Consider the following 22,558-nt stretch of genomic DNA (forward strand, 5'->3'; position numbering starts at 1 on the left):
GCCATCAATTTTAAGAGGCTTAGCTGTCATGGCATTTATTTTGATTATTATTTGATGAGATTCATTAGTAGGTTTTACACACTTTGTTTAACAACCACTTTTTGCCATGCTTATAAAGGTTTGATCCCATACCTTATAAGAAGGGGCATTTTTTTGCGGCAGAATATTTAAGATGGCTGATATAAAATTTCTTTCCTTTCAGTTAGAATACTTGCCGTTATACTGTTGTTTTTTTTCTATAGGAAGCTATCCAGCACAATTATAGAAGATTGATGGCTAAAACGAGATTCTTGATTGTTGATTGAATATTCTTACAGCATGGACTCACAAACAACAGCAAACATGTTACCTTGCCATAATAAAAAGAGTCCATAAAGCCCAGGTAAATACAGTTTGACAAAACTGACACTAAATATTTTTATGGTAATTTCCTATGTTAATACTAGTAGTTGAGATTCCCCAGGTCTGTGTACACATTCTTGCAGTGATCAGACTATTTATTCATTTACAACTTGTTCAAATATTTAATTGGGGTGTCTGTGGCCGAGTGGTTAAGGTTGTTGACTTCTAACCACTTGCCCCTCACCCTTATTGGTTCGAATCCAGACAGGGACTTTGGCTCTTTTCATGTGAGGAAGCTATCCAGCTAGCTTACGGAATGTCGGTGGTTCTACTCAGGTGCCCGTTCGTGCCTGAAATAATGCTCAGAAGAATGCTCCACCAGTAAAGCTGGAATGTCGCCATATGACCTATACTGTGGCGGTGTGACAAAAAACCCAATCAAATAAACTAATATTTTATTCAATCAAAAACACTTTTAATAATCAATAACAATTTTCAGTTTTTTAAATTAAATAGGAACCAAATTCACTGTACAAATTTGGAAGGCTATTAGGGTAAGAATTTAATTTCTGAAACATAATACATGTTCACATAATGATATTCTTTGATTTTTTTTTGTAACTACAAATTTCAATAGTAAATTCCCTTTTGATTTTCAGAGAAATAATATATATATAAATTACTTGCTACAATATAATTACTGTCTTCTTAGAGGGTAAATGTAGTAATTAAACTTGCTATATCTTGAGATTACCATCAAGATACGCCCCTGTAGCTCCCTGTCTACATCTGAAAATAAGCTTCTCTCTCATCTCCAAATTTTTGCTTACTTGAGTGTGCGGAATTACTTTAATGTTGTATTATAAACAAGATCCAGCGAATGATTATCTTGCATAAAAAAAATTAATCCATCGAGCAATATAAATCTCGATTTTTTTCCACACGAGGTTCAGATTTTCTGCAGAAAATTTTGGTGTTTGGGTTGTGTTTAGTTTGATATAAGTGCTGTTCTTGTCATTTTTTATTTCTCTGTGCGAAGAAGTATATAATTATGAGTACTGGATTTTATGGAATTTCTATAGGAAAATAATGGCATGAGATTTATATCTAAGAATTACAGACATTGTGTGTAAAGTGTAGGAAATTTGTGGAGTTTTGTGACTGGATATGAATATAAATGCTGAACCTTTTATGCCAACAACATATCACAGTGATACTTGCAGTTTGAATACAAATTATATAGATTACTATCTGGTAAGGTTTTTTCAGTTATATTCATTGCTGTTTTTCAAATTAATCTTAAATAATCATCTAATTATCTGATTACCATGTTATCTGTAACTGTTATAAGGGGGGTGATGGATAATTAAAAAAAGATTTTTGCTCTGAAACATGGAGGTGGTGGACCCCCTCATGGCTGAGTGGTAAGGTCAGTAAAAAAATTTAAAATGAATTGGTCTATAATGGAAGGTCTGTAATAAAATAGATAATAACGTTGACAGTATTTAGTATTAGATATTACAACAAACCACAAAAGAATAATACATGAAAGTTGTTGGCAAGTTTCTGATATATGTTATTGCATATATTATAAATGTTCTAGAACAAGATGTTACTCATTAGATAAATGGTCTACTAAATCACTAACTTTATCAACATTAATTTTTCAAGCAGCATTTTATAAGAAAATCCAAATGATAAAAATTTTATTGTTTTTATCAATATTTGAAATACTAATGGAACAAGTTGGTATTGTACACCTATCCACTTTAAACCTCACTACCATGGGTGCAAGTCCCAACTGTACATGCAAGGGAGCTTAATCCAGCTGATGTGTAAAATGTCAGTAATTCTTGTATTTTTGGATTAACAGAGTTATTAATCCATACCGTACTTAGTATCTAAAATGGATATGTTTGTCTTTCAACCTGGACAAAACTATTTATCATTTTTTAGAGAATATTTCAAAATTAGTACTGTTGAATAGGAGACAGTGCAGAGGCAGAGATGTGACTGATGTCAGGGTGCACTGGTAGCATGGGTCGAATCTGTTGCTGCAAACAGGCTAAAGGTTAATTGAAAAATTTACACTAAGAGCCATAATTGCTGCAGCTGGTAGTTGAAAGTCCCACATTATAAGTCCCACATTATATAGGCAGTCAAAAGGCAGTGTAGTAATATTTAACTGAATACACATAAAAAGCATATTGTAAAACTATTTACAAAAAGAGTTGTTATACTATTAAAATACCATTTAAACACTAGCACGACTTTACCCTCCAGTTTCAAACCTTTAGTCCAGATTTTGTTCAACCCTGAATGAAAACTTACACCATATTCAAGTTTTGTATGTTTTAGTTTGGTTCAGTCATCATTATAGTATTAATTGCATCTTTACTGTCTTTTCATGAGACTTAACCAGCTATTACTGTATTATTGTGAAAATACAGAAATTTGATGTTTTGTTACCGTGGAAACTGAATTCATTTGCCTTTTTATTTTGATTCAGGATTTTGAATAAAAGTTAAATAAAAAGGTGAGTTATTTCTTTTAATTTTAAAATCTGATTCAAACTTTTTTTTAACTTTTGACCTTTTTGTACTTATAGTTAAAAGCCATCAGAATGACTCTGAGTCACTAGGTGATTGAATTCATAAAACATATTATTTATATAATGCCTGTATGATGTTTCTGTTGAGATAGGAATAGAATGATAGTGCCTCAGGTAATAGTTACCTGCTGGTGGTTTTGCGTGTGATGTTGGTGAATCATTTATTTGACTGCCACCAGAAACCCATATGGATATAACACACTTCATGGCTGAGTGGTTTAGCTCCATGACTGAATCATTATGGATTCATGTGCATGAGCTACCTAGCTAGCCATTTGATATGTAGCTTTACTGTCCTGCAGATGAGGGATGTGTGGGTCTACCTAGCTCGGATTTATGGTTTTACTGACCTACTGATTCATGTGCATAAACTACCCAGTTAGAGTTTAGATATGTGGTTTTACTGACCTACTGATTCATGTGCATAAACTACCCAGCTAGAGTTTAGATATGTGGTTTTACTGACCTACTGATTCATGTGCATAAACTACCCAGTTAGAGTTTAGATATGTGGTTTTACTGACCTACTGATTCATGTGCATAAACTACCCAGCTAGAGTTTAGATATGTGGTTTTACTGACCTACTAATTCATGTGCATAAACTACCCAGCTAGAGTTAAGATATGTGGTTTTACTGACCATACTAATTCATGTGCATAAACTACCCAGCTAGAGTTAAGATATGTGGTTTTACTGACATACTGATTCATGTGCATAAACTACCCAGCTAGAGTTTAGATATGTGGTTTTACTGACCTACTGATTCATGTGCATAAACTACCCAGCTAGAGTTTAGATATGTGGTTTTACTGACCTACTGATTCATGTGCATAAACTACCCAGCTAGAGTTTAGATATGTGGTTTTACTGACCTACTGATTCATGTGCATAAACTACCCAGCTAGAGTTTAGATATGTGGTTTTACTGACACTGATTTCATGTGCATAAACTACCAGCTAGAGTTTAGATATGTGGTTTTACTGACCTACTGATTCATGTGCATAAACTACCCAGCTAGAGTTTAGATATGTGGTTTTACTGACATTACTGATTCATGTGCATAAACTACCCAGCTAGAGTTTAGATATGTGGTTTTACTGACCTACTGATTCATGTGCATAAACTACCCAGCTAGAGTTTAGATATGTGGTTTTACTGACTACTGATTTATGTGCATAAACTACCCAGCTAGAGTTTAGATATGTGGTTTTACTGACTTCTGATTCATGTGCATAAACTACCCAGCTAGAGTTTAGATATGTGGTTTTACTGACATTCTGATTTATGTGCATAAACTACCCAGCTAGAGTTTAGATATGTGGTTTTACTGACCTACTGATTTATGTGCATAAACTACCCAGCTAGAGTTTAGATATGTGGTTTTACTGACCTACTGATTCATGTGCATAAACTACCCAGCTAGAGTTTAGATATGTGGTTTTACTGACATTCTGATTTATGTGCATAAACTACCCAGCTAGAGTTTAGATATGTGGTTTTACTGACATACTGATTCATGTGCATAAACTACCCAGCTAGAGTTTAGATATGTGGTTTTACTGACATTCTGATTTATGTGCATAAACTACCCAGCTAGAGTTAAGATATGTGGTTTTACTGACATTCTGATTCATGTGCATAAACTTCCCAGCTAGAGTTAAGATATGTGGTTTTACTGACATTCTGATTCATGTGCATAAACTTCCCAGCTAGAGTTAAGATATGTGGTTTTACTGACATTCTGATTTATGTGCATAAACTACCCAGCTAGAGCTTACATATGTGGTTTTACAGACATACTGATTCAAGAGCATAAACTATTCAGCATTTTACTGACATACTTATTCATGTGCATAAACTACTGGCTTTATGCATACATCAGGTATGTGCTCTGAACTTAAACTGGTACTCAGGTGGCATATGACCAAACATGGCAATGGCACAAATAGTGCTTGAACCTATGTATTTCTGGGTTGATGGGCAAAAAATCTTAATCCAAAGTTATTTTACACATGGAATGCATAAAGATCCTGCTTTGTCTGTCCATCTGTCCTTCCAGATATTCTGTTGGTCAATCCATCACACTCCTGTCTGGAGATTAAAGAGCATATCACATAGTAATTTATAACCTGACCTGAAATAAGCTCAATGGGGGAGAGAGAGCATCAGATTTGTTATACAAAAGTTGTTCCAAGGAGGAATAACTCCATGACAATTAATCTATGAAGTTATGACTTATGGTCATTTATCTCACACAGCAGATTCAGACATCATGCAGGATGATGTAGTTCAGGTTACTAAACAGGTAATGAATGGTAAGTTATACAGCAAAGTTGGTAAAGTGTACCATACACTGAGACATGACTAAATTTGATAAAATGTGTATTAAAAAAGAACTATAAGAACTTGCTTGAATTATCTCCCTTTACAATACTTAATGATGCTTGTTATATAATCTTTATTTATTGATTGATGCCTTTAATATTTGGTATGTAGATAGATACCTTAGGTTGTCCACTTACTTGCCATTGCCTTTATTCACCTAGAGCAAAATTTCCTGTTTTATAACTTTTCTGCCAAATTTTTTTCAAAATACTATATGTATATAAATATCAATATGTAGTACTTGTAGACTGGTAAGGGTGTCAGTGGGTGATTAAGGTTGTGGTCTTCGAACAACTTGGCCCTCACAGCATAGAGTTTGAATCCCCCCCATAGACTTTCGATTGTTTCATATGAGGAAGCTATTAAGCAAATTAATAAGAGGTCTGTGGTTCTACTCAGTTGCACATTCAAAGGGGCACATGAAGTCCTCCACCTCCAGTAAAGCTGGAAAGTCACCATAGGGCATCTGCTATGTTTGTATGAAGAGTCAATGCCTAAAGTAACACTCTGTACAGTTTTACAACACCTGGCTATATTAAGTAAATGCACCAAGATTTTCTCCTCTTCTGTTGAGGGAGCAGTGTGTAATGAAAATTTAAAAATAAATATTAAGCCCAATATTCAGTATTGCTTTTAAAGTGCAAACTTTATATCAACAAATACTGACAGTGTTTATGCTTGTTATTGATACTGTACTGAATATTTGGATATCAAAAATAATAACTTTTAAATCCCCAAGTGCAAAAATTGAGAAGTTAATAGGGGTACTTTATCAAATTTTATCTTTGTAAATAAATTCCTCAATTTCCAATGAATTAAAAGTATAATTGATAAGATACCAAGGTGCTTGTAAATCTTAACACATTGATTTTTATACACAAAAAAAAACATATCCTTTTCTTCTTCAGAAAAGGCCAAACAAATATTTTGTTGAGCTTTACATAAAAAAAACCTACCTTTCTCCATAAAAAAGACCAAACTGTTTGTTGTAATTTATGTAAAGCATACATACATTAGAATGTTTTGAAAGTAACAGATCATAATTATCTTCCTTAAAAGATTATTAGCAAAGTTTATGCATTATATTTCACTTCAATTTTTTATCATTTACAGTTATCAGATTTATATCTCACTTAAAGAAACATTGTGACAATAAATGTAATGTCTAAATTGAAAAAAAAAATTCTAACAATATAATATTTATTGCTTTATATGGGTTTTATCTTACTGAGAGAATACTGTCACATTTTAATGATCATTTCTCACTTATCATGCACAATATATGGATTAAATCATTTAAGAAAGCTGTCAAAATATATTGGTTATAATTCTCTGAAATATATCTCACTAAGGAGATTATTGTCACAATGAATAGAACACCTATCATTGCAATATTTGGATTATATACCACTTAGAAGAATATATCAAAATTTATAGTTACAGTTGACTCCGCTTATAAGAACTCTAGGGACATTTAAATATCTTTTGTTATATCCGAAGTTTGTTAAAAGCGAAGCAGCAACAATTTGCTGACTTGTTTGGGTGGGTATATTTGTCATGAAAAACCTGTCACTGGTTACCGGTATTGTACGGCAGCTGTAATTTAATGCGGGTACATATATTTAGACATGTATTACTAGTCTATAAAGTGCTTACCATTTGTATTCTTTTACTATTTGTTTGTTATTGCAAACAAAAAATTGGTTATTTGGTAATTATCGGGTATTTACAGCAATTTATCAACTGAGGGTGCCAAATATAAATTTTCCGTAACAAGTAGGAAATAATGTTGTGAGAATATTTTATCAAAATCTTTATTCCTACCTGTGCAATCACTCAATTGAATAATTATCGGATAGCGGTATTCATGTACTGATCTAAATCAAGAGCATCCCGATATTTCAATTATAACAGTTTGTTTTAACCGTGGAAATTTACATGTTTTAAGCCGTTTGGGACTTGAAGAAATGGTTCGCTATAGCCAAAAATTTGTTTTAAGCGAATGTTGTATAAAGCAATGAGATTTAATATAAAATAAAGAAGGAATCGGTCGAGGATGTCAGATTTAGTTCATTATTAACGATAATTTGTTATAAGTGAGTTCGTTATGAGTGGAATCGACTGTAAAATCTCACTGAGAAGAACATTTGACAATGTATTAATTATATCTTGCTAACAAGCACATAATATGTCCACTCAGCACAAAATTTGCAACAACAAAAATTCCTTAGCAACTAAGCTATGTTAGCAACTTGAAATAACTTCCCAAGAAATTTTGATTCTGTTTAAATTTGTGATGCATTGCATAATTTAAGCCCTTATGTATTATAATAAATACTGGTAATTATTTGTCAACTTTTAAACTAAAGTAAAAATTTAAGAATGGCTTGAAGTCAAGGGATGGTCTTAAACAAGTTGTTTAGCAACATAAATATTTTACATTTCATATAATATTTGCTTCAATAACGGCTAGAAACCGAGGATTTTTTGGTAGTGGCTTTTAACTTCAATCCAAAGTAACCCCTGGATTTGGGTTCCTTTATTTCTTAGTGCAAAAACAATGACAGTAAGGTAGACGTTTCACAGTTTTCAACTAAAGGTGTCTATATATTTCAAGATTAAATTCCAGTATTTTCGGGACATAATGACATGCATTCTACAACTTGTTTACTTTTGGGAAAATTTTTATCTTTGTGAAAATGTCTTTTTCTTATGTGGAGAAGTATATTCAACATTAACTGTTGTGATAAATATTTAGCAAAAGAAATTGTGAGTTGTAATTGTGGAAAGTAGGTAATTTTGTCATAATTATTGTTACATTTGTTATACATGTATGTGTTTTTCAATATTTAAGCTGTACTTTTCATGCTGAGTTTTAATAATGCATTAATCTTGTTGTCAGGGTATTCATGTGTTTCAATTATACAGCACAGTAAAGAAATGATCAAACTGTATAGTCTGACCTTGTACAGGGTGGCAAACACATAAATAAGTAATGCTTTTAGCTTTTCAAGGGTTTATGTAGTAAAATGATTTGGTAAAATGTCATTGCAGTTGCAAGAAAAGATGTCACTGCTTTAGATAGAAACTTTTTCTCAAAATTTTTATTTTTGAAAGACAGCACACTTGACAATAAGGCATCAAAAAATAGGGAATTTTGAATGACAAATAAGTTTAGACTTTTGTTTTAAATTATAAATAACCATTGGTCAAACATTTTCATATATAAAGTGGATGAGAAAATCACAGTATCATGTGACATGTCTATCAAGCCTTAATACAATCAAATGTGTACCATGTGTTGAGCTTACAGGCATCTGCTACTGCTACATCTGACCGAATCTGACATCTGACCACATGGTGCATCCTTGCCCGATTGGTTAAGGTTATTGCCACTTTCATACGAGTAAACTAGCCAGCTAACTTGTATGAAATATCAGTGGTTATACTCATATCAATAAACTAGCCAGCTAACTTGTATGGAACATCAGTGGTTAATACTCATATCAGTAAACTAGCCAGCTAACTTGTATGGAACTTGTATGGAACATCAGTGGTTAATACTCATATCAGTAAACTAGCCACCTAACTTGTATGGAACATCAGTGGTAATACTCATATTAGTAAACTGGCGGGCTAACTTGTATGGAACTTCAGTAGTTAATACTCATATCAGTAAACTAAGCCAGCTAACTTGTATGGAACATCAGTGGTAATACTCATATCAGTAAACTAAGCCAGCTAACTTGTATGGAACATCAGTGGTAATACTCATATCAATAAACTAAGCCAGCTAACTTGTATGGAACATCAGTGGTAATACTCATATCAATAAACTAAGCCAGCTAACTTGTATGGAACATCAGTGGTAATACTCATATCAATAAACTAAGCCAGCTAACTTGTATGGAACATCAGTGGTAATACTCATATCAGTAAACTAAGCCAGCTAACTTGTATGGAACATCAGTGGTAATACTCATATCAATAAACTAAGCCAGCTAACTTGTATGGAACATCAGTGGTAATACTCATATCAATAAACTAAGCCAGCTAACTTGTATGGAACATCAGTGGTAATACTCATATCAATAAACTAGCCGGCTAACTTGTATGGCACATCAGTGATTAATACTCATATTAATAAACTAGCCAGCTAACTTCTATGGAACATCAGTGGTTAATACTCATATCAGTAAACTGGCCAGCTAACTTGTATGGAACATCCGTGGTAATACTCATATCAGTAAACTAGCCAGCTAACTTGTATGGAACATCAGTGGCAATACTCATATCAGTAAACTAGCCAGCTAACTTGTATGGAACATCAGTGGTTAATACCCGGGTGCCTGATTGTGTCTTAAATAATACACAGAGGGGGACCTGTCAGTAAAGCTAAAAAAGACACCACATGACCTCTAGGGACTTCTGTCTTAGTGCAACATAAAACAAACAAACAAAAACTTTTAACCACTGTATCTATCTAGGGAGCAATTATATTTTATCTTGAACATTCCTTGTAGAAAACAGGAAGTAGACTAAGTATTATTTATTTACCACTATGTAACATTTAAAATTTCTTTAACTCTTAGAATGCTGTTGTTGAGTGACTATACCAAAGCAACTAGTACTAACACAAGATCAGTACTGCATTATCCAGCCTGACCAGACTATAAATTGATGTGTCAGCAGTGCCTTATTTCAATGAAACAGCACTTATAGTTTTAAGTTAGTGTTGATGTGTCAGTGGTGCCCTATTGCAACGAAGCTGCACTAATAGTCTAAGTTAGTGTTGATGTGTAATTGGTGCCCTATTTCAATTATAAGTTGACATGTCAGCAGTGCCCTATTTCTATGAAACTGCATTTATAGTTTGTAAGTTTGGGTTTACATGTCAGCAATGCCATATTTCAATGAAACAGCAGTATAAATTAGTGTTAATGTGTAAGTTGTGCCCTGTTTCAATGACGCAGCACTATAAGATAGTTTGAATGTGTCAATGATGCAGTATTTGTTAATGTGTCAACGGTGCCATATTTGTTGATATGTCAGCAGTGCCCTATTTGAATGAAGCAGCACTAGAAGTGTTGATGTGTTAAATGGTATCCTTTATAAAGTAAACCATTGTGCTAATTGCTAAGAGTATCAACCACCCTTGCCTTTATGGATGAAATAACGTGAAATGAGTCATCAAATTTAGTATATTTACTGGCATTGTTTTATTCTATTTCAGCAGAATAAGCTTCAATATAATACACAGTCCCCTTGTGTGATGTCCCCAACTGTTCTTTCTACAAACTCAAACCCAGCACCTCAACTGTCGTGGCCTGGACACAACATGTACGCTCCCAGTAGCCAGCCAGATCCAGCTGCATATGGCAGCTACACATCACAACCTACAACTGTAAGTAATTATTTGAATAAGTTATCTCCCATGTTGTTAAATAGATGTTATCAGGAATTCAGCAAATGTGAGGTTTTCCAATCTAATCTATATTGCCAGTTTCAGAGGACCTCTACTGCCATGCATATTGCATTTTCTAGTATTGTTTGGTGTCTTTTTAAATATTCTTGTTCAATGTAACACAGTTTGAGAGAAGAAATATATTCCCAACAGGGCATTGATTTGTAAAAATTTAAAAAGGGTCTGGGCCTGTTCCTGTAAATGTTACCATAGAATTGTGCAAAATGAGAGCAGCCTGTGCAATTACAGAATCTTTCATACAAATTTGTTTTGATCATGGGCATACACTACTGTTTCAGGACAGTGACATGATTTATATTTATGAATGCATTTTGTGGAATTTTGAGTAATAAGTATAGTAACAATATTGCATGACTATATTGAGAGAGACATGGTAACTAATAATGACACAATTAAATTTTATAAAAAATACTTTCATTTTAAAGTTTTCAAAAATATTTGAGTACTCTGTCCTTATCAAAGAAAATAGTAAAAGAATGATTTTATGATGTGATATATATAAATGTTTCTCTTTTAAAACATTCAATGTCAAACTATTTTTCTAGTTGGTAAAGAAAGGTCACTCTTTTGATTCAAATACAGATGGTCATAACTGAATTGCCTCCCTTTAATTTAAGGATATTTATGAGAATGCTGATGTGTAGTATTTTGCAAAACTGTGAAATTTTGTACAGTTAATAGTATTACAGTATTGTAACTAACAAGTTAAAAAACTGTTTCTTGATTTATCATATTAAGATTGAATACTGGAATACAGCCAGTTTGTGACTTGTTGCCATTTCTATTTTAGTACTGACAAATGTTCTATAAGTCTACAGAAAATTTATTTTAAAAAACAAAACAAAAGATATATTTTGCAAAGGAAGATGGATGGTTTAATCTTTTTTCATGTATTTATTTTTGTGACAAAGTAATTTTTTTATTGAAATTTGTATTTTCCATATCCAGAAAGAGTTTTCTGATTAGACAGTTGTGTGTGTTGACCACTTTGGTGACCAGATATACTGGTCAGCTCTGAATGAGTTAAAAATTTAATATGCTGAATCAGCATAAATTATAATACATGACCATTTACCAAAAATGATAAAAAGATGACAGAAAATAATCTCATATTGAAACAGTTTTCATGGTAACTTATCTTGTGTTATGTAGGCAATAGGATGTGATGTTTGTCTAATGTTTGTATGATTAACTGATGCATGGTAAAGATCTGTCAACTTTCAGTCAAATAATACATGATTCGGGATTATTTTACTGGTCATATCTGCCAGATTTCTTTTGTTTTTCCTTGAATAAAATAAAAAATGAAAAATATAACTTTGTTTGTATGACATTTGGAAGTTGAAATAAGGAAACATTACACACCTGTTGGTTGTTTTCATTTTTGAAACACCCATTTGTAGAATGTATAAGGTATTCAGGTATGCAATATGACCGATTAATATGTCGATGTAATCCGAACCCCTATTAAGTTGTTATCTTGGTGTAAACTTGTATCAATTTATCACAAGTATTTTATAAAGATGTGATATTCTGTAAGTTTTATGTTATATCTTCACCTTCTGTTAAGAATTATAGGCAGGCACTAACATTAATTCTTATAGCCTATATTAATATTGTACATTCTTTTGAGAGGATGTTTCAAACATTTTGCAGTTTTGATATTTTTGCTGCAGGTAATGGTGTTTTAATGTGTTGTTTGGTACCAGGGACCCATATTTTCTTTAAAAATCATGTTAAAGTAACCATGAAAATTGTAATTTCATACCATATGTAATTTTAGTAGGAAGACTGTAATGTATGATGAATCTTTATTATCATAATTAACTTGCCGTGAGAAAATCAGACACCATGGATGTCATAGTTATTTGTAACATGGCAATTATTTCTTGCTTCCATGAAACTGTATAAAAAATTTACATTTTTACAATTTCTTTCACAGTATGATACTTCAAGCATTAATAGAAGTGTGAAAGATCAAGAGTTACTTAATAAAAAGTAAATTAGATCACACCAAGTTTTTAAAAAACATATTTCATCACTTAAATTTTTCGCAGCTTGGTTTTTTTTAAAGTATTGCCATATAAAAAATGTGAACAGCGTGATTACATCAATCAAACAAGATCAATTAAGAACACCCGTGAGCAAAGTGACTGTTACTGCCATCTTTAAAATATGTGCACATGCATATATATACCTGTTGGCAGAACGAACCAAGTACTTATATTTTGGGAAATTCATTACTACTAGAAAAAACAGATAACTAATGAGCCCTGATCCTTTACTTGAAGGACAAAAAATTATTGTGATTACGTTGATTTTGATGGAATGGCATGGAAGTGTCACATTGAAGGTTCCATGATAACCACCATATGAACACATCTTGGGATGTTTCTAAATCCAAAATTTTAACATTTCAGGTTTAAATGTTGAATTCTGCTTAAGCCGGTGCTTAGGGGGCGTGGACGGTAGTTTTGACTTGACAGAAACGTCCATGAACAGGCTCAATCAAACCAAGCCTCCAACATTTTCAATTTTGCCGTTTTGGGCTTTCTTTATAGATTCTTATTTTCTCTATTTTATTCAAAATTGTGGGCAAATATGCCCTCATCTTGTACTTATATGGAAAAAAATTATTGTGACTAAGTTTGGGAAAAATTGCCCTCATCTTTAACTTTAAGGGCAGGAAAATAACATTTTGTGCCCTCATTCTATATTGAAAGGGGAACTTTTGCTTCATCCTTTCTTAATGATATTACATAATTTTCAAACAAAATTATAATAACAACCCCTGAATTGTTATACTCAAAACTAACAAAATAATAATGCCCCCTGAAATGTCATTAAAATATTGAGAATCCTTTGCATTTGGCTCTGTAATTTTGTTAAATATTTTATTATATATATTAAAAGGGTGGAGTACTTAGATTAAACATTGTTGACTAAGATTTCAAACTTTATGGCACTTGGTAAAAGTCAACTACTTAAGTTGTGAATAGATAGCAAAATCTTGGCTTTTCTTTAAATGTGCCTAGCATTTGTAAGATAACTGTAGAATATTCAATCTTTAGATTATTAATAATCTTTGAAGGTTATTTTAAGTGGTAATAAACGTTAGAAGTTGATAAACATGTTTATCCAGGTATATTATAAGAGGCAAGATATAATAATATTAAGATTGGTTTATTTTAAATTAGAAAAGTTGATTTAGAATAAGCTAATTAACTTTCAGCATATAACTAACTAATGGTCTTGTTGTAACCAGAAGTGGTGTCATGATACTCGGATATCATACAGTGAGGCTCAGCAGGGGTCTGTTTCATAGAAAATCCTAAGTCTGATATCAGGTCCTAGAAGGTCTTAACATCCTAACATATGACTGTCATGTTATGACTCCTGCACTTTCCAAATAAGCATTGCTGATGGACATCGACATATTGGTAGATAAACTGTGGACCTTCATGTTTCTTAACTTTAGTCAGGACAATGAATTTAAATAATGTCTTAAGTTAGTCCTAAAGTCGGTCTTACGTCATTGGACTTAGGATAATATGCTGAGGATGTTCTATAAAACATAGCCCAGATCTGCAAGCCCTCAGTTCAAAGGCAAAATAATCGTTGTGCCAAAAATCAACTTATGTTGATAATTCATCTTGTATGGGAATTTCTTTTTAAACTTTATGCACCAACATCATTTCCATCACTGGAGTATCATTTTGTATTGTAGAAATATTCATAAACGGTGATTATAAAACAGCACCAAAGTTTTTTATATATCTTAATTAATATTCCAATCATGCAAGCTTGAATCATGATACGTTAAATCTTTTAAATATTTTATTTCACCCTTAAAATAGGTTTTAAATCTGATAGAAAAGCTCCATGCTGGTTTTCTTACCCCCACAAGTTTATAAGCAGGTGATTATAAATATTGTGCTCTAATTGATATAAAAACCTTATTTTTAAGTGATTTAAAAAGTATTACAAACAGATTGTTGTATCTTGTTTTTTTTCTTAATTTTTTTTTTGGTTTTCTTAAAAAATTTCGCAACGAAATTTGTGAATGATTTATGGAATGTGTCAAAAAGTGTTAACAAATAAGACATGTTCATTTATTAGTTAGTACATAATTAGAGAGTTTATAACTAGAGAGTATATATTATACTTATTACTCTTCCATATTAGATAAGTAATTTATGTGATATTTTGAGTATTAAAGAAAAATGATGAAAATAATACAAAGGACCATATTTCTTACACTAGTTTGCAATATGAACATATTTGCACCTGAGGTCTTCCTTCACTGGTGCCAGTTCATGCATAGAGGGGCACCTGAGGTCTTCCTTCACTGGTGCCAGTTCATGCACAGAGGGGCACATGAGGTCTTCCTTCACTGGTGCCAGTTCATGCACAGAGGGGCACATGAGGTCTTCCTTCAATGGTGCCAGTTCATGCATAGAGGGGCACCTGAGGTCTTCCTTCACTGGTGCCAGTTCATGCACAGAGGGGCACATGAGGTCTTCCTTCACTGGTGCCAGTTCATGCATAGAGGGGCACCTGAGGTCTTCCTTCACTGGTGCCAGTTCATGCACAGAGGGGCACATGAGGTCTTCCTTCACTGGTGCCAGTTCATGCATAGAGGGGCACCTGAGGTCTTCCTTCACTGGTGCCAGTTCATGCATAGAGGGGCACCTGAGGTCTTCCTTCACTGGTGCCAGTTCATGCACAGAAGGGCACATGAGGTCTTCCTTCACTGGTGCCAGTTCATGCACAGAGAGGGCACATGAGGTCTTCCTTCAATGGTGCCAGTTCATGCACAGAGGGGCACATGAGGTCTTCCTTCAATGGTGCCAGTTCATGCACAGAGGGGCACCTGAGGTCTTCCTTCACTGGTGCCAGTTCATGCACAGAGGGGCACCTGAGGTCTTCCTTCACTGGTGCCAGTTCATGCATAGAGGGGCACATGAGGTCTTCCTTCACTGGTGCCAGTTCATGCACAGAGGGGCACATGAGGTCTTCCTTCAATGGTGCCAGTTCATGCACAGAGGGGCACATGAGGTCTTCCTTCACTGGTGCCAGTTCATGCACAGAGGGGCACATGAGGTTTTCCTTCACTGGTGCCAGTTCATGCACAGAGGGGCACCTGAGGTCTTCCTTCACTGGTGCCAGTTCATGCATAGAGGGGCACCTGAGGTCTTCCTTCACTGGTGCCAGTTCATGCACAGAGGGGCACATGAGGTCTTCCTTCACTGGTGCCAGTTCATGCACAGAGGGGCACATGAGGTCTTCCTTTACTGGTGCCAGTTCATGCACAGAGGGGCACATGAGGTCTTCCTTCAATGGTGCCAGTTCATGCATAGAGCGGGGTTCCCACGCTACCGGGAAAACAGGAAAAGTCAGTGATTTTCAAAATTGCGACTCCCGGTCATGAAAACGACGGGAATTTGCTCCGTCTGGTAAAAGTCCTTGAATAGTCCGGGATTGAGTCAGTAACTCTAAGGAAAGTTATCAATATTGAACAATATGGCTGCCGCCGAAGCAACATCCATTTCCTGGTTTGGATTATTGATGTTTTCTTCCACTGAGGATTGTTTTAACAAGCTATTTTGGTATTTTGAACATTTTTCAAATCAAATTCAGCTCTTTATACGGCAAACGCCGTAATGGCTTTGAAACCTCGCTAGAAATTAACAATGAAAACGAATGAGAATAATAAGCACGTCCCTGTTTCCGGAGCACTTGAAGCATGGATCCAGATGAGTCCTTCACATCTGCACAGTCTCATAAGAATCCATACTGTCTGCCTAAAGCTTGTGTAACATTTTTAACATCTGAAAGCATTTTTACTTCATGGATCTTGATGTGACTGCATGGATAGCCAAGCTTGTCTGGATCCATGCTAATCACACAAGCACTTTGTTGGTTTTCTTGTGGTGCTGCTAAATCATATGTACAGTGGAACCTGTCTAATCTGAACTCGTCCAGACCAGAAGAAAAGTTCGGATTAGAAAGGTTTCCGGATTAGAAAGGTTTCCGAATTAGAAGGCTTTTTTACATGTTTTTTTTCATGTTATTTGCAAAATAGTTTAAGGAAAGAAAACGGGAATGCATTTGAAATTGCAATTTAGATATTTTATTTTTACAGTCTTTTATCGTTCATTTTAATACATGTGAAAAAAAATAAAGAAATAAAAATAAATAAATAATTAAAAATATTATGTCCTCAAGGGTAAGTTAACCTACAATGTTAAACAGGAGGCCGAGACATGATTAGATATTTGTACCAGCATTTGTCAATTGTTGTTTACTCTTATCCCATTCGGCGACTATCTGAATTCACTGACAGTTTCCATTAATTTTCATTACTTAATCACATATCATTGAATCCAATACAAAGTATTAAAAGATATTTCTATTGCATTATATCAAAATATTTATAGAAGCTGACGAAAAACCATCAATTAAGCAATTATAAAAGATATCAAGGCAAGCTAAGCGTAACTTTCACACCTTCGCAGATCATACGTTTCACCCATTATAATCAGGCGAAATAACACTTGTCAGTTTGGTGTATGTTTACACCTGCAAGATGTGCGATTATTTGTTATTTTGAATTAAGGTGTGACATTTGGCAAAACCTGTTCGGATCCGAGAGGTAAATTTTAGAGTAAAATAAGAACAAAAATTGAAAAAATCGTCCGAAATTCGGAGTAGACAGGTTCCGGATCCGAAAGGTTTTTTATATGCCCGAAAGGGCATATTATGTTATACCCCCTGGCGTCTGTCTGTCTGTCCGTCCGTCCGTCCGTTAGCAATTTGGTTTCCGGAGCATAACTTAAGTTCCATTTGGCCCACAATGTTCAAACTTCATAGGATGATTGTCCATATTGGGTAAAAGACCCCTATTGATTTTGGGGTCAAAAGGTCAAAGGTCAAGGTCACTATGACCTTAAAACTGAAAACAGTTTCCGGAGCATAACTTAAGTTCCATTTGACCCACAATGTTCATACTTCATAGGATAATTGTCCATATTGGGTAGAAGACCCATATTGATTTTGGGGTCAGAAGGTCAAAGGTCAAGGTCACTATGACCATAAAACTGAAAACAGTTTCCGGAGCATAACTTAATTTCCATTCGACCCACAATGTTTAAACTTCATAAGATGATTGTCCATATTGGGTAGAAGACCCCTATTAATTTTGGGGTCACAAGGTCAAAGGTCAAGGTCACTATTACCTTGATACTGAAACAGTTTCCGGAGCATAACTTAAGTTCCAATTGACCCACAATGTTCAAACTTCATAGGATGATTGTCCATATTGGGTAGAAGACCCCTATTGATTTTGGGGTCACAAGGTCAAAGGTCAAGGTCACATTTACCTTGATACTGGAAACAGTTTCGGGAGCATAACTTAAGTTCCATTTGGCCCACAGTGTTCAAACTTCATAGGATGATTGTCCATATTGGGTAGAAGACCCCTATTGATTTTGGGGTCAAAAGGTCAAGGTCACTATATCCTGAAAACTGAAAACAGTTTCTAGAGCATAACTTAAGTTCCATTGGCCCACAATATTCAAACTTCATAGGATAATTGTCCATATTGGGCAAAATACCCCTATTGATTTTGGGGTCACTAGGTCAAAGGTCAAGGTCACAATTACCTTAAAATCAAAAACTGTTTCCGGAGCATAACTTAAGTTCCATTTGTGGCGGCATGGCCGAGTGGTAAACGCGTCAGACTAGTAATCTAATGATGGCTAGCCGCATGAGTTCAAACCCTGTCAGGGGCAAGTAGTTGTTTCATTGAGCAAGAAACTTTACACACATTGCTCAGTACTGGTTGGTTCCAGGAACGGATTCGAAAGTGTGTCTATAAGCTTATAGCTTCCTACATAATCAAACTAAAATAAATTCTGTATAAACCAAGTTCCATTTGGCCCACAATATTAAAACTTCATAGGATGATTGTCCATATTGGGTAGAAGACCCCGATTGATTTTGGGGTCACAAGGTCAAAGGTCAAAGTCAATTTTAACTTAATACTGAAAACAGTTTCTAGAGCATAATAAAAGTTCCAATTGGCCCACAATATTCAAACTTCTTAGGATGATTGTCCATATAAGGTAGAAGACCCCTATTGATTTTGGGGTCACAAGGTCAAAGGTTAAGGTCATTATTAATAACGTAAGTATTAATCAACCTACAGCTGTAAAATTTTATAGGATGAACAGCGAATTCCCCTGTCTTACAAATGCTTCATCCTTACTAAAAGAAAAACACTTTCGGGCATATAGTGCTCCGCCTAGCGGTGCTCTTATTTACTATTGAAAATAGAACGAATAAAATCGGGACCGGACACTTCGTTCGGATAAGAAAGGATTCCGGATTAGAAGGGTTTGGATTAGCAAGGCTCCACTGTAATTACTTTGCTGAAAATTTAATATAATTGCCTCGTTTCTCATTTACAATTAAAGTTTTGTTATGACCGACTCATGTTTAATAGTTTTATGCCAATATTGTAAATATATACTGAATTCATTAAAATGACAAAACTCTTACAGGCCATTGAATTAAGATTTGTCATTCGTGCAAGTAAAATGAAGAATATTTTTATATGCCCGTTTGAAAAAACAGGACATATTATGTTTTCACCCTTTACGGGCTGGTGGGAAGTCTGGAAAAAACCTGGAATTCTCAAATTGAAAAACCTGGAATTTAAAAAAAAATCCTGGAAAAAACCTGGAAAAGACCTGGAATTCACTCCGAAATAATAGTGGGAACCTTGATAGAGGGGCACATGAGGTCTTCCTTCACTAGTGCCAGTTCATGCACAGAGGGGCACATGAGGTCTTCCTTCACTGGTGCCAGTTCATGCACAGAGGGGCACCTGAGGTCTTCCTTCACTGGTGCCAGTTCATGCACAAAGGGGCACCTAAGGTCTCACTCCACTAGTAAATTTGAATAGTCTCCTTAGCATCGGCTTGAGTGTTACTCAATGTTCAACACATAAAAGTGCTGGAATCAATGATCTTGAAGGACTGCACAGTTTGAATTTTAAAAGAAAGAAATTAATATACCACTAAAGTTATGGAGCAGAAAAAACAACAATATCATAGTTCAGAATAAGGTTTCTGAAGGCCATAGGGACAAATATGAGTGGTATTAATCAATGTTTATTTTCATTACCTCGAATAAAATATGGAGAAACAAATTAAAGAAATGAAATGAATGACAGATCTTTAAATAATTAATTAGTGTTGGTTTTTTTCATGGTTACAGATATCAGATCAAATGTTATCTTTTTTTATTATTATGAGCATTTAATAATTAGTTTGTATTTTTGACTTTTATAATAATAATTGTGTTAGATAACAATGATGGGTTATAATGATATTTGTGGTATATTCACTGGAATATCTTTCACTCTGAATGACTTCTTCTTAGCCTTGGCAAGCTTGCATGGCTTTTCTTCAAAATCTGTAAGATTATTATTTGTCCTTACTTGTCAGGAATCAAACATTTATTTTTAGCTCAACTATTCACAGAATAATAGAGCTAATGCAGACACCCATTTGTCTGCGTCGGCGTCCCTGTTGTTAATTTTGTGTGTGTAAGTTAGTATCTCCATAACTACTGAAGGGAATGGATTGAAACTTCTCACACTTGTTCTCTGTGATTATCTAACATTATTTGCACAAGTCCCATAACTCTGATTTGCTTTTTTGCATAATTATGCCCCTTTTTTCGACTTAGAAGTTTTGCGTGTAAGCTGGTATATCCATAACTACTAAAGGAAATGGTTTGAAACTTCACACACTTGTTCTCTGTGATAATCTTTTACATGATTGGCACAAGTGACTTAACTCTGATTTGCTTTTTTGCATAATTATTATTGAAAAGGAGTGAGACTTTTACGGTCATGTCAAAGGACATAGATGTCAGTGATCATTGCTGGTACATTGATATAAACGCATGCCGATATTTTTATACCCATACACTGAATTTTAGAATATTTTCAGGAACTATTGCAAGAGAGATTTTGTTACCTATATAATAACTTATATATGTATATATATTACATATATGTTTCCCATGTGACATCCAGTGTTCAATCTAGAGCGCGCCATTGCGCCATTGACCCCCTGAAAAAACCGCCGGCACAAAACAAATTCAACTGTGGGCCCGATGGAAAATGCCCTAAATGACATTAGAATGCTTTCTTAAACCTGATTAAGTACATAAAAAAGTTTCTTGTGAATAATATTAATAAATACTGAATTCAAAACTGAAGTTTGTATAGAAAAACAAAAGCATGTTGGTAAGATAGTTACCGCACTCGGTAACCTTTTTAAAACCTTGATCGCTACGCTCTCTCGGCAGGGGTCTGTAAATACTATGTAGAATTGTTCTTTGTACCGTAACTATTACTTACTTTTGAGTAACAGTTTTTATAAACAAAACAAATCGTCACAGATAATCCAATACGTGCGTGTAGTTATAGTTTTTTCACGGTCAAAACAAATAAATATGTCATAACTTTCCGGAAGAAAAAAAAACTATATATTTGTGAAAACAGTGCAAGTTAATTATAGAGAAGTGTGCATAAATTATTACGAACACGCCTTCATCCAATTAAAAAAGTCTTAAAGATGGAGCTAATCAAACACGATTGGCTAGGGAGTGTTTGACAATTGAGTAAATAAACTTTGATTGGTCTTTGGCTGGTCGGCGCTAAAACATTGTGCATATCATTAATCAGTGCAGACATCTTAAGCGTGACGTAAGAACTGCTGCCCTGACAAAAGATCAAAGGTACCGGTATGTCAATATACATTGTCTTAGCACCTGTTCAGTTGACACTTTGTTTTTCACTTGGATATTTATTGAGAAGGGTAAATGTTTTTAGGGACTATTGTCAGTTTATATTCTGCATCAACAAACCTAATTGCAAAATATGATTTTCTTTTATATATCGGGCACTGATTAAAAAACTGAACATTATTATCAAAATATCCCTGGTAACATTAAAATAATATTCATATGTTTCTTTAAACATTATGTCATCGTTTCTTTACCAATCAGTTCTTAAAATTGAGCCTGTATCAACGCTAACAGAACTCTCAAAAAAGGTTCAAATAATGTAATTTTTTTATTGAGTGGATTGTTTTGGAATTTTACAACTGTTTTTGGTCTATTTATGGTACTGAACAAGTAACTTAAAAGATACAATACCTTATTTGACTTTGATGTTCTTTTAAGTATGGGCCCCCTTTTTTTCTCAAATGACGCCCTTTTGAAAAGTTTATAGGCCCGAAGGGCCCCCTGGGAATTTGTTCTAGATTGACAACTGTGACATCAATAACATTACTTCTGGATAATCCCTGAGTACATTTCACACATATTGAGTAGGAATAAATTATTAGAGCAAAGATCAGCAAAGGCAACATTAAATCATACTATTCCACCAGGGTTAAACAGAAACCATAAAGGTTAATCTGCAACAAGCACCCTAATAATTGTATAACAGCATTGATTATTATCCCCACGCCCTCACCTCTTTTCATCTGATATTATGGCAATTTTATGGCTATATTTCATATGTTGGGGATATAACATGTTCTCACGCTTGGTGTCAGACTATTCTATCTGCTTTTTATCTACATACAGATACATCAGTCTGACACTAGGGATGACAAAGTCTGGTCTCCATCATAGGATGGTGATAAAACT

The 22,558-nt window shown here is 34.3% G+C and overlaps 2 protein-coding genes across 2 annotated transcripts; one reads left to right on the forward strand and one right to left on the reverse strand.

Moving 5' to 3' along the window:
• Nucleotides 1-1,165: 1,165 nt before the first annotated feature.
• Nucleotides 1,166-10,924, forward strand: LOC132737764 (uncharacterized). Its single transcript, XM_060725105.1, has 2 exons — nt 1,166-1,596; nt 10,574-10,924. The coding sequence occupies exons 1-2, from the start codon at nt 1,510-1,512 to the stop codon at nt 10,922-10,924; spliced, it is 438 nt and encodes a 145-aa protein (XP_060581088.1). The 5' UTR covers nt 1,166-1,509.
• A 4,665-nt stretch (nt 10,925-15,589) lies between these two features.
• LOC132737765 (uncharacterized) lies at nt 15,590-16,183 on the reverse strand. Its single transcript, XM_060725107.1, has one exon. It carries the CDS (start codon nt 16,181-16,183, stop codon nt 15,590-15,592), a length of 594 nt encoding a protein of 197 aa, XP_060581090.1.
• Between the last annotated feature and the right edge of the window lie 6,375 nt (nt 16,184-22,558).

This window comes from Ruditapes philippinarum, unplaced genomic scaffold (genome assembly GCF_026571515.1).
Source record: "Ruditapes philippinarum isolate M1 unplaced genomic scaffold, ASM2657151v2 ctg24_1_1_1_1, whole genome shotgun sequence".
Taxonomy (NCBI): Eukaryota; Metazoa; Mollusca; class Bivalvia; order Venerida; family Veneridae; genus Ruditapes; species Ruditapes philippinarum.